Below are 13,057 nucleotides of genomic sequence, written 5' to 3'. Positions count from 1 at the left end.
TCCGAGTGCTATTGTGTTGTGGCATGCGGTAGTATTGCTCAAGGGAGCAGTAGTACCGTAGTAGCCCACGGTAGTACCGGCCAGGGATGCGGTAGTACCGGCCAGGGATGCGGCAGGGATGCGGTAGTACCGTGGCCTCTAGCCCAGCGCAGTGACACGCGCGGTAGTAGGAGCAGAAGTAATTTTTTACATCCGCACCCTACGAAGTAGTACCGCTCCCTACATGCGGTAGTACCGTGTCGGATTTTTGCACAGATTGAAACACAGCGGAAGTAGCCACGGATGTAATTTTATTAGTTCGTGCCTTCCCAACCTAGACAAACCCTGCCTTGCGGTAGTACCACAAGGGCGCACGGTAGTACCACTCCGGCGGTTCTATCGCTCATTGCTTCAATGCAACAGGGACTCGTCTGGCTCCTGCTACGCACGCGGTAGTATTGTAGTGCCTTGCGGTACTACCGCATGGTTGTGTGCTAGTACCGCATGTCGCACGCTGAGTAAGTGGGTAACGGTTGGATTTTTCCTCTCACTATATAAGGGGGTCTTCTTCTCCAAGTTGACCATCTCTTCCATCCCTAAGCTCCATTGTTGCTCCAAACTCCATTTTCGCCCGATCTCTCTCCCTAGCCAATCAAACTTGTTGATTCTCTAGGGATTGGTTGAGAAGGCCCGAATCTACACTTCCACTAAGAGAAAACTAATTCCCCCCACTAATCCCTTGCTGATCTTGTTACTCTTGGGTGTTTGAGCACCCTAGACTATTGAGGTCACCGTAGAGCCATATTCCATCGTGGTGAAGCTTCGTGGTGTCGTTGGGAGCCTCCAATTAAGTTGTGGAGATTGCCCCAACCTTGTTTGTAAAGGTTCGCTCGCCGCCTCCAAGGGCACCAATAGTGAAATCACGGCATCTCGCATTGTGTGAGGGCGTGAGGAGAATACGATGGCCCTGGTGGCTTCTTAGGGAGCATTGTGCCTCCACACCGCTCCAACGGAGATGTACTTCCTCTCAAAGGGAAGGAACTTCGGTAACGCATCCTCGTCTCCACCGACTCCTCTCTTGGTTATCTCTCACATTTACTTGTGCAAGCTTATATTGTGTTATATCCTTGCTTGCTTGTGTGCTTGTTGTTGTTGCATCATATAGGTTGTTCACCTAGTTGCATATCTAAACAACCTACTTTGATGCAAAGTTTAATTTGGTAAAGAAAAGCTAAAAATTGTTAGTTGCCTATTCAACCCCCCTCTAGTCAATCATATCAATCCTTTCACTAGTGTTATATTTACTATCTACTATATTCCTCCAAAGAGACCCCTCCCCAACCATGTATCTTTTCACCCCAAGAACCCACTAAACAGATATTCATGTCCTGGAAATTAGGTATACTCATGCCTCCCTATTGTTTCTTCATATAGGTAGAAGGTCAGTTGGCTAGGTGAATCTTATAAGCACCTTCTCTATCACTCCATAGGCGGTTAGTCATGTAAGAGTTAAATTAACTCAAATCCCAATTAGGGAACTTAAAACATTAACAAAAACAAAGGAATACTAGCTAAGAGAGATCTAGTTAAGTATTTTTTTCTAAGTAAGGGAGGAGCTTTCCTCTCCAACCTACAATTCTAGCTAAAATTTTATCAATTAACATCCGAAGATCTTCCCTACTATATCAACATGTAAATTAATCCCTAAATACTTGATAGGGAATTCACCTACTACAAATTGAAAATGTCTTCAAAGGGATTCAACTCATTAGCCTCCATGTTAATGGGAACTAGAGCATTCTTTATGATAGTTAATCCTCATTGCTGAAACTTGTTCAAAACAAGTCAAAATCCATTTAAGGTTAAGACCTACCCTACTATCATTCTCTAGGAAGAGCAGGTTATCATTTGCATATTGGAGACACACAACCGCACCACTAACTAGATTAGGACATAACCTCCTAATCAACCATGCCTGAGAACCTTTGACCAACATCCTAGAGAAAACATTCACAACTTGATTAAAAAGGAGAGTGGATATGGGATCCCCTTGTCTCAAACCTTTTCCAATAAGGAAAACATCACTCTCCTCTCCATTCTAGTTTACTTCAACAGAGCCATTTTAGGTTAAACTTAGTCCAGCCCAACCATGTAGGCCCAAACCCTCTAAGGGGAAGCACCTCATAAAGGCTATGTCTTAAGCATTTTCATAATCAATATTAAAAACTAAAGCTTGTTGACTAGAAGAGTGTACATCACGTACAATCCCATGGGTAGTAACCACTCTCTCAAGTATGTACCTACCTCTAATAAAGCCATACTGGAATTCAGAGATCAGTTTACCTAATCACAGGTAATATATTTGAAAGAACTTTAGCAGAGATCTTAAACCAACAATTTAATAAACTAATGGGGCTGAACTTATTCATAGTCCTAGCCTCATTATCTTTAGGTATCAAGGTAATTGTGGCAAAGTTTAGTCTATCTATAGATCCAAATCCTCACTGTACCAAGCATTAAACATCCTAATTAATCCACCCTTAGCAACATGCCAATATACTTGCAAGAACATGAATGGAAGCCCATCAGGGCCAGGGCCCCATCTGAGTAAGAACCCAAAATAATAGCCTTCATCTCCTCTTCAGAGAATTTGGCTTCTAACATTATATTTTCTTCCTTAGTAACTTTCTCATAATCCCTATTAAAATCCTCTCTAAGATTAATATTAGGTGTAGGCTCCCATCTAAAGAAATATTTGTAATAGTCTACAACAATCTTCTGCATTCCTATGTTATCCAGGACCATCTACACCATCGAAAACATGTATAAGCAACTGCAGTATTTCTACCCCCCCCCCCCATCATTAGAGAGTTCTTCAGATTCAACCTTAATATCTAAACTATCATAAGCTCATTCTTATTTTTCCTAAGGAAAGCTTATATATTCCCACTCCACCCTTTAGCCAACCTCCTAAAGGTCCTACCTTATGTTGGCAAACATCAACAAGGTTATTTCAAGTGGGCATGCCCCTCCAATCATGTATTTTTCCTATTCCCGAGTTACAAGAATCCTGCGAATCAAAGAGGGCTTAGAGTAATAGAATCCATAGAATTTTTCTTATGTCGGTTTAATTCATAGATTGAATCATATAGAATTTTCTCCTAAGAAAAATCTGTTTCATAGGAATTTTTTCATCCACTCAAATCTCATGCCAATAATTATTTGTTTTTGGTGCAATCAACCACACTTTGGTGGGAACAAAATCTTGTAGCATCCTGCATATCTTTTGTTCCTAAGTTTTTGCAATTTCGTGAATCAAAGTGGGCTCTAGAAGGTTCTTCCAACTCCTCCATACTTGAAAAGAACTATCAAAATAATATATTTTTTGGAATTTTAACACATTACCTGAAGTTTCCTCTATCCCTACAAATTATAGAGTCCTGTAAAAACACCCACTTAGACTTTATATTTCGAGGTAGAGGGGCAAATAAAGAGGCCTATCTATCTTGCCGGTTTGGGGGGGGGGTGTACAAATTCAGCTCTCTGTCACCATGTTACGTGTGTCATCGACGTCATCAGCTCACATACGTCACTTGACTTCCATGGTAACCCCGCGACCGATTTTCGGCCGCCTAGCACCCCCCCCCCTCCACTGAGCTCCACATGGTTGTCGACCACCGCATCTGGCGCCCTCGCCAGCTTGGTTGCGCGACCATCCTCCTACACTATGTGCAACGGTTTGGATGGGCAAGTATATGAAGAGAAAATATAACCCATTAACGAGTGGATGTCACATGAAAAAAATATGAACACTTTAGTTTAGAGAGTCTGACACCTACGCACCCTACGAACACATTTTATCCCTATGAACTTCTCTGGGATATTGAGCCGACATAACATCATAAGATTGACTAAGTCATCACATGTGCCTCATAGTCGACGGGAACGTCTTCTCACATTGAACGAACATCACGGAAAAGTCTGAAATAAATCTAGGGAAAATGCAAGCAACAATGCGGGCGAAACGAGCGCCACATTTTTAGCGAAATTTCAGCGGCAGACGATCCTTGGCGTTGTGGCGAGCCTATGTCTAGAACCAAACGCACGCCTAAGGGGTTGTGGCACGCCTCACCTTAGACGTGGCACGCTTAGGCTGAGATCCAAACAGCCCCTAAGACTTGAACCTTGGTGGAGTGGTGGGTTGGTTTCACCACAAAGAATCTAGCCATTTGATTTTGAAGAGCAATCAAAATACTCTATTTTTTAAGTACCTCTACACCATTGTAGAGTCTGCCCATTTGCTAGAGTTTTGCCTAGTGCATTTCTTTAGAAATAATACAAACACAAACGTTTGCGTACACTCATCCCCTATGACTATAGATACGCATCCACACTCTATTCCGTGAAGCATCTTCTAAAGACTGAGCCAACAAATTTTAAAATTAACAAAGTCACCCCATCAAAAGGCTAAATTTAGTTACACATCAATCTGGGAGGGGATTAAAACCAGAAACGCGAGATCTGGAATCGAACACATGTACACGTACGACCCCTTTGTTACTTCCGGTCGCGCACGTACGTCAGTGGATTGGATTCGATCGGTCGGCGGTGGCGGGATCGATGGTTAATTGCGCATGGTGATGGCGGTGGAGGAGGTGAGCATGTGCGTCACCGTGGTGACCCACCTCTTGTACACGGCATAGTCGTCGGCGCGGAGCTCCACCTTGCCCCTGCTCGTCCTCACCTCCACCGGGTACGTCGCCTCCGCCTCCCGGCTCGCCTTCTCCGGCGCGCACGGCCGGACGTCCTCCACCACGCCTGTGAACGTCTTGGTTATGCAATGTGGCTGACGAATCAAGAATAGGAGAGGGCGTCCGGTCGAGGTGGCTTCTTACATTCTCTCGCGTTGGAGAAGGCCTGCATGACGAGGTTCATCTTCTTGATCCGGAGGACGACCTTGCCGTTCCTGTCCGTGGCGGCGGACACCGTGTGCAGCTTCCACTTCCCTGCACGCACGGCAACAAGCATGACATGAGAAGAGTTTGATCATGGCACGGCACGCACGATACGACGGCGGCCGACTTACCGTCCGGCATCGCGACGAACAACTCGTCGCCCTTGGCCAGCGCCGCCTTGGACCTCGCGTAGTTGAAGTCGAAGTCCAGGTCGTCCTGCCACGGCGCCGTGCCACCCTGGTCCGCCCTCTCGCCCTGCCCATGGCCGCCGCTGCCCCCGCGCCTCCCCCGCAGCGCCGCCGCGCCCCGCAGTGCTGTCAATTCAACGCGCAGACAAAATGATCTCGTGATCTGAATTCTTTGGAACCATGTCGCATCTCCAAACGTCTCCGGCCGGTCGAGAGGGCTTACAGGTGGCGGCGGCGGCGGTGAGCGTGATCACGTTGCTGGCGTCCGTGGCGGCCACCGCGGCGTTGACTGCGGCGGCAACCTGGTCCCGCGTGGCGCCCGCGGCCTCGGCCACCTTCGCGCACTGCGCCGCCACGAGCGCGGCCGCTGAGGCCACCGCCGTCTCCCTCATCGACGCCGACGCCGAGCCGCGCGCCGCCGGCGCGGAGTTCTCCGCGGCGATGGCGGCGAGCACGGCCGCGACGCCCGCGACGGACACCGCGGCGTGGACCTCGGCCCTGTGCAGCCGCGCCTCCTCCTTGCGCTTCTGCTTCCGCTCCTTGACCCACTTCTTGAGCGAGATGCCGCTCCATGGCGCCGCCATCTTGCGCGGGAGCTGCGTCCACACGTACCAGGTTCAAATATTTAAGATCCAACAACAAAGCCAACATGATCACGGAAGCATATCGTGTGTCATTTAAATCTCCTCGATCCGCGCGTTAATTGGAAATCAATCAACAAACCATTTGCCAACTGGCTTCTTCTACTGCACGATTCGTTCCATTAGCGTAACGATTATGTTTCATCTTGCAAATCATGCCAATTAAACCTAACACTCACCCATTTCTTCTTGTTGTCGTAGTCCAGCTCCGGGTGAATTGCCTTCTGCAACCATATCCATGACTGAAAAACACCACCAAAAGACACACACACACAGTTAACATCAGACTGAAAACACCATGATCATCACATGGCCGCATCAACTGAATACCTTCAGATCGTCGTATTTCCATTGCGGCTGCGCCGCGCCACCGAAGCCGCTGTCGTCAACAACCAAGCTACGATCACTCCTCTGCAAAATCATCCGGGGCATCCATTGTCTGTCATCTTGAGCGTGATCTCCTGACAAAATGTTATGTGCTACAGTACACTGAAGTTACCTACACTTACCTGCAGCTGCGACAGGTCTCTCCTATCATCGTCAAGCCCCATGACAGGGTGCTCCACCAGCGCCAGCGAGCGATCCTCCTCCTTCGGACCCGTCTGAAGAACCTGGATCGCCGAGCTGCACCACGCGCTCGACAGCAGGTCCATCGGCTCCTCAGACGGCGGCGGCTCTTCACGCATGATCGCCATCAGGCCTCTGTGATCCGGCTCCATGCCAACAGCTAGTTCCACCAGACGTTAGCAACTGATCAGAGATTTATACAGGACAGAGATATGCTTTGATCTTTGGTGGTTGTGCAGGGGCAGCTTCCCACCTGCAGCCGAATAGAATGCCTTGGCAGGAACCAGATCCTCCATCAGATCACTAGGATAGCTCCAACCACTTTAATCCAACTTTTAGCTGTAAAAAATCTTAAACAAGACAGGTGTCACAGAGAGGCAGTGAGTTTAATACCCCAAAACACTGATTAAACAAGCGTGTTAGTGGGCTTTTTGGGGGAATAAGGGTGGGGTAAATCATTAGCTTCACCCATTCATGCTTTAGCTGCACACAAAGAAGATGGAATCAAAATGGGGACCTCGGAGCCTTTATCGTAAAAAAACATCGGCGTAACCGTCCTTAAACATTCGGGGAGTCTTAGTACGCACTTTGGTGCTGGATTTCATACTTGAACCGATTTAAAAATTGGAACCATGCTGCAAAGAGGGGGTACTTAGGTTTTCCTGGGTCCAATGGTCCCATCTATTCTACTGATAATCAGAGGCTTCTGTGGGAGAACATGCCATGTTTGGAGATTGGGTTGCCACTGCTGCAGAAGAAAATTGGGAAAAGGCAGCAGGATGAGGGTGTCATCCATAAGATGCTACAGAACTTTCCTAGCATCATTGCCATGCGTGCAATACTGCAATGCTGGAGCAAAGACGTACACTGTATGGGTTACTGACCGTAGAGCTGCAGTGTCGTATCCCGTAGCGGCAGAACGCGAGAATCTAGTGGAATGTTCAGTGAACTGGGATTCAGTCTCTCATGCTGTAGCATAAATTCTATTAACAAAATATGCAAGTCAGGACATTATATATGAGCTAATTCTCACAGGAGGCTGGGGGAATATACATGGTGTACAACTGTATGGGTCACTTGAAATTCTTCAGTTCTTAAGTATCACTGTACTATGGTGTCGATGTTGTTATATAGCTTTGAGTTTTGAATTCAACGAGTGTTGAGAACTCTTAGCTGATTGTGTGCTGGGTCAACAGAAAATCAGCATATCAAGCAGAAGGTGCTGATGCCCCCCACTTGCTTGCAGCTACAGTGCCATAGCCTTTCCCATTTTGGAATAATGAGCTTTGGCACATTGCAGGAGGGAATTTCATTAACTGTTGAATCATTAGCCATCAGCCCCTCAAGAAGTCAGCATGGTTTGCAGTAGGAATAGTGCTTGCAGGTCATCCAAAACAGAGTTGCCATTGGTGAGGAATAGTTGAGCAACTCCCAACATTGCTTCTTCTAAAGCAAGACTCCAGTGAGGGGCAGCAGTTTCTCATTGCTGGTTGGTGTAATAATCAACATCTTAAAGCAAATTTGGTGGCTTAAAGCTTAGATGTGGTGCATGCATCAGGTAAAATCCTTTTTTCACTTATTGCCGCCCGCCCAAAGAGCATTCCAGCTGAAGCCTCTTAACCATTGTTTATTCTAGCGTCATGTGTAGGCCTTCTAATCCTGTCTGCTGATCATTCACCTTTTGACAAAACTTGAGGGGGATTTTTATATCTCAGGACAAGGGCCCTTTCGATCATGGGATATCGGTTTGATCGTCGAGCTTTACAACTATTTTTTTTTAAATGTAAAGCTGGCTCTGCGGATTCTTGAAGGCTCCCGCAGAATTTTTTGAGGGGAAGCTAAAAATCATGTTAATTTGTCGGCATGGAGTTCTTGTCATGGCTTTTTAGTAGCTTTTGGGAAAGGGGGAACGGTTGCTGGACAATTTTTAGGGCATGTTCAGAATGTCTTCGGGAAAAAGAAAAGTTGCTAGATGGCTAAAACTTCACATTCAGCTGAGATCAGACCAGTCATTGTTTTAGCTCAGTTAAACACTTAATTGCTTCTCTTTTTTTTTGAGAAATATCTGAATCTTCTTATTTATGTGTCAGCAGATTGCCTAGCACAATCGCCCTATAGTTTAGCAGCATCTCCTTGATGCCCAGCTTGCTGTAGACCTTTGTGCCTGTCCGTTCTTCCGAGTTTCGGTTGAGCAGTCTGGTTTTTTGTTGATTATACAGAGGAGCAAGTGACAGGAAAATAACTCCATACGCCACATTAGATAGTACTGTAACAGTTGTTATAATAACCAAACCAAGAAAAATCAACCCTAGACATGAACTAAGCCATACTAAACTTCATTGGGGAGAACTCAATATATCAGACATATGAGCTTCAAATCTCAAATTTCATTAAAAACTTTTGCAGGGGAAGAATTACATGACTTGTGTATTCCCTAGGTTCAGAACTACAAAGAAGACCAACACGCTCTAAATACAGCTAAACATTGTAAATAACCGAGGAAGATGCTTCTTCAGAACCTTGTTTGCGCAGTCTCTGCAATTCTCCAGTTGCTGAAATTTTGAAGCTAAACTATCTCTCCATCAATAATTTGGTGTCTCATCAGAACAATTTCCTTGACAAGATTCCTGTAAGTGAATGGCCGGACGGCTGCCCTCAGGAAGAGCCCTGGAGGGGACTCACGCTTCACTCTGACCAGCGCACTTCTGCTCCTTGCACTTTCCTGATGTACCAACTTCACCTCATCCTCCTCGGCCTGCTCCTGCTGCATAATCATTGTGTTTGAAGTGCCCATTTGCGATTCCATATCTTTCTGCTGTTGCATTTGTCGATTATTATACTCATATGATTTCTCAACCCTGGTCTTGACCAGTTTCTCCATTTTATCAGAACTTTTCATCGCTTTATCCCATTGCTCGTCCCAGTAGTCCTCATTCTCCTCACTACTTTCTATTATTTCATCTGCTTCCACCTCTTCACTAACGTCGACCACTTCCTCATCCTCATAATCATCATCCTCAGTATCATCAATCACATCAACCTCTTCATCCTCAACCCAATCAATGACCTCACTTCCAGTCTCATCACCACCCTCATCGTCACTCTCATCAGGTGCATCACACCCAAGCTCCATCTCCTCTAGCTTCACTTTCCACTCCTTGGTGTACGGGTGGAGTAGCTCCATGGGATGGTTTGTGAGCAAGAACTCCAGACAGCGTGACTTGTCCGCCTCACTCAGCTTCGAGTATGCATTTACAACATCATCCACATAAGACTTTGGGCTTGCCTTCACAATCCTGCAAAGACCCCCAAAGTAGGTCGTCTGAATGACCCTGCCATCCTGCTCAAGGTCAAACAAAAACTGGTTCTCTGTTGAGGGATCAACCAACGGGCGGAGCCGGCTGAAGAATTCCTCCTGTGGCTCGAACCTCGACTGGTACAGCGGCCGCTTGACGTATAGGATGTCGGGGCGCGTCCAGGCCGCGCAGCGAGTGATTAGCTCGCGTGTCGCGTTACCAAACCGGCCCATGAGGCTCCACTTATCTAGCCGCTGGTCCTTGCTGGCCTGGACGGCGACCTCGGCCGAGAGCGTCCACTGCTGCCATGGTGGCTCGTCGGGGCGCCACCTAGGGTGCCGCACGAAGACCCAGTAGTACCGGAAGCCTACGGCATCATTGAGCTCGTTGAGACGGTGGGAAAATTGGTTGGACATCTCGAACTGCTCGTTGCGGTCCCATTCGTCGTGGTCGGCCACCTCGGACATGAGGGAGACGCGGTCGTCGGAGAAGCGTCCGCGGATGGGTGGCCCCACGACGATGCCGCGCCAGGAGTAGGGCCCGAAGGCGCCGAACCTGTACCAGTCGTGCGGGTGGCGGAGGCGCGGGTCGTCCGGCCCGTCCATGAAGCGGACGGAGCGGTCGTAGCCGAGGCCGATCATCTCGAGCTCCTCGTCGGTGAAGGCGTCGGCCTGCCCCGAGGCAGCGCGGCGCTTCCGGCGGTAGAAGGCGTTCTCGGAGAGGCGGCGGCTGCGGCGCTTGGCCCGGGACTTGGCCTCGCGCCGCACGTCGCCGCCGCCCTCGATGCGGCCGCCGGCGGGCTTCTTCTTGCTGCGGCCGGCGCGGGCCACGGTGGAGGGGGACTCCGGAGGGGCCGAGGCCGGGGGCGGGCGCGGAGGCGGGGTCGGGGAGGAGGGGAAGGAATAGAGGGCGGGGTCAGAGGAGGAGGCGGCATGGGTGGCGGCGACGGAGCTGCGCCTGCGCCTGGGGCAGGCGAGGGGTGAGGAATCTGGGCGGAAGGGGGAGGAGGTGGCGAGGAGGAGGCGGTGGCCGGAGCAGTGGCGGCTGCGGTGGAGGAGGCGAGGGGATTGCGGGGGTTTGGGGTAGGGGAAGGGGGTGGCCACGCCGGTCGGCATGGCTGGCTGGGGCTTTGGGTTTTGGACCTGTAGCAGTTGGAGATTTTCCTTACCTTCATTTCCCCCCTCACCACTACTGTGCGAGATGGACTGGAAAGTTGGGCTTGAGCGGCCGATATAGCCCACGAAGATTCGGCTTTACCACCAGATGGCCGGCCCATGAGCAGGTAAGGTCCCTACACAAAAGGTGCTACCTTTTGGTACGGTGGACAAGATAAAACCATGGATGATTCAAAAAAAGAAGATAAAACCATGGATCATTTATTACTACTGTAGAAGGGTAACACTGGTTTCGCCACACCGATCTTCACTCGTGGGATTGATTCTTTTATATCCAGTAGATTATTGTAATCAATTTTTATTTTATTTTATCTGTGTTGGCTTGTGTTTTAATTATGTTATGGAGGTGTTTTTCATTCCGTATATTGTCCGGGTTGCTGTCAGAGACAATATTTGTTCAACAAGAGAATGGAGCCGTTTGGTGCGTTTGTGGTGTCTATACACGTTGTGACCTCGGTGTTGGTCGGTGGTGGTTGTTTAAGCCTCTTGGCAGCTTCTATTCCAAGCTGAAACCGTAGAATTGTTATTATAACGCTCGCAAGAGGAGCCCACGAAACTCTCACTTGCTCAGCTTGACTCTTTGCTCCTCTCGTTCGTTTAATTCTTTTCGCTCTCCCGACTGCTAGCTCAGAAAAGTTGCTATCTTTTTTATTTGAAAAAGAACGTTAAATTAAAAGGTGTTCAAGGATTATAAAAATACAAATTTAAAAGCCGTAAATTTTAGAAAACATTCATGAATTTAAAATATATTTATGGACTTAATTTTTTTGTAAATTAAATAAGTTTCCAAATTTGAAAAATGTTCACAAAGAGTAAAAATGATTGTAAACCTTAAAAATATTTATGAATTTAATAAATATTAATGAATCTTTTTTTAAACCTTGTATGTTTTTTAATATTCACAAATTTTAATAAAAGCTCATGAATTAAAATGTAAAAAAAGAAATAAAACTAAGTAGCACACACCCTTATAGGTGGGGCCCCGCGACCTACAACCCTCAAAGCACCAGGATGCTTCAAATCATGAGAGCTTAGTATCTCTACAGATAGATGTTCTTGTATCTTGCTAAACTTTTTAAAAAAATCCAGATATGTTATCAAAGTTCATTGATGTCTACTACACAACCTTCTTCTTGTAGACGCTGTTGGGCCCGCAAGTGCACATCTTTGTAGGATGACGTTGTTGGGCCTGCAAGTGCACAGGTTTGTAGCAAATTTCCCTCAAATGGATGACCTAAGGTTTATCAATCCGTGGGAGGCGTAGGATGAAGATGGTCTCTCTCAAACAACCCTGCAACCAAATAACAAAGAGTCTCTTGTGTCCCCAACACACCCAATACAATGGTAAATTGTATAGATGCACTAGTTCGGCGAAGAGATGGTGATACAAGTGCAATATGGATGGTAGATAAAGGTTTTTGTAATCTGAAAATATAAAAACAGCAAGGTAACTAATGATAAAAGTGAACGTAAACGGTATTGCAATGATAGGAAACAAGGCCTAGGGTTCATACTTTCACTAGTGCAAGTTCTCTCAACAATAATAACATAGATAGATCATATAACAATCCCTCAACATGCAACAAAGAGTCACTCCAAAGCCACTAATAGCGGAGAACAAACAAAGAGATTATGGTAGGGTACGAAACCATCTCAAAGTTATTCTTTCGGATCGATCTATTAAAGAGTTCGTATTAGAATAACACCTTAAGACACAAATCAACCAAAACCCTAATGTCACCTAGATACTCCATTGTCACCTCAAGTATCCGTGGGCATGATTATACGATATGCATCACACAATCTCAGATTCATCCAACCAACACAAAGTACTTCAAAGAGTGCCCCAAAGTTTCTACCGGAGAGTCAAGAAAATGTGTGCAACCCATATGCATAGGTTCATGGGCGGAACCCGCAAGTTGGTCACCAAAACATACATCAAGTGGCACGTGAAATCCCACTGTCACCACAGATAAACACGGCAAGACATGCATCAAGTGTTCTCAAATAAAGACTCAATCCGATAAGATAACTTCAAGAGGGAAACTCAATTCATCACAAGAGAGTAGAGGTGGAGAAACATCATAAGATCCAACTATAATAACAAAGCTCACGATACATCAAGATCGTGCCATAGAGAGCACACGAGAGAGAGAGATATCAAACACATAGCTACTGGTACATACCCTCAGCCCCGAGGGTGAACTACTCCCTCCTCGTCATGGATAGCGCCGGGATGATGAAGATGGCCACCGG

At 47.0% G+C, this 13,057-nt stretch overlaps 2 protein-coding genes across 2 annotated transcripts; both read right to left on the bottom strand.

Moving 5' to 3' along the window:
- Window positions 1-4,235: 4,235 nt before the first annotated feature.
- On the bottom strand, window positions 4,236-6,598 carry LOC119367990 (VAN3-binding protein-like). The gene is made up of 7 exons (XM_037633357.1): window positions 6,273-6,598; window positions 6,094-6,174; window positions 5,943-6,005; window positions 5,346-5,718; window positions 5,066-5,248; window positions 4,875-4,985; window positions 4,236-4,797 (listed from the first exon to the last, which is right to left on the bottom strand). The coding sequence occupies exons 1-7, from the start codon at window positions 6,480-6,482 to the stop codon at window positions 4,604-4,606; spliced, it is 1,215 nt and encodes a 404-aa protein (XP_037489254.1). The 5' UTR covers window positions 6,483-6,598; the 3' UTR covers window positions 4,236-4,603.
- Window positions 6,599-8,661: 2,063 nt separating this feature from the next.
- Window positions 8,662-10,965, bottom strand: LOC119360997. The gene is made up of 2 exons (XM_037626405.1): window positions 10,936-10,965; window positions 8,662-10,768 (listed from the first exon to the last, which is right to left on the bottom strand). The coding sequence occupies exons 1-2, from the start codon at window positions 10,963-10,965 to the stop codon at window positions 8,897-8,899; spliced, it is 1,902 nt and encodes a 633-aa protein (XP_037482302.1). The 3' UTR covers window positions 8,662-8,896.
- Between the last annotated feature and the right edge of the window lie 2,092 nt (window positions 10,966-13,057).

Source organism: Triticum dicoccoides, chromosome 2B (genome assembly GCF_002162155.2).
Source record: "Triticum dicoccoides isolate Atlit2015 ecotype Zavitan chromosome 2B, WEW_v2.0, whole genome shotgun sequence".
Classification (NCBI taxonomy): domain Eukaryota; kingdom Viridiplantae; phylum Streptophyta; class Magnoliopsida; order Poales; family Poaceae; genus Triticum; species Triticum dicoccoides.
This window is presented reverse-complemented; position numbering and strand designations above follow the sequence as displayed.

Coding starts and splice junctions, on each gene's coding strand:
- LOC119367990 (XM_037633357.1), bottom strand. CDS start 6,482: ATGGAGCCGGATCACAGAGGCCTGATGGCGATCATGCGTGAAGAGCCG. Junction 6,006..6,093: donor GGAAATACGACGATCTGAAG/GTATTCAGTTGA, acceptor GGTGTTTTTCAG/TCATGGATATGGTTGCAGAA. Junction 4,986..5,065: donor GTTCGTCGCGATGCCGGACG/GTAAGTCGGCCG, acceptor CCGTGCGTGCAG/GGAAGTGGAAGCTGCACACG.
- LOC119360997 (XM_037626405.1), bottom strand. CDS start 10,965: ATGGTTTTATCTTGTCCACCGTACCAAAAG. Junction 10,769..10,935: donor CTTGTCCACCGTACCAAAAG/GTAGCACCTTTT, acceptor CAACTGCTACAG/GTCCAAAACCCAAAGCCCCA.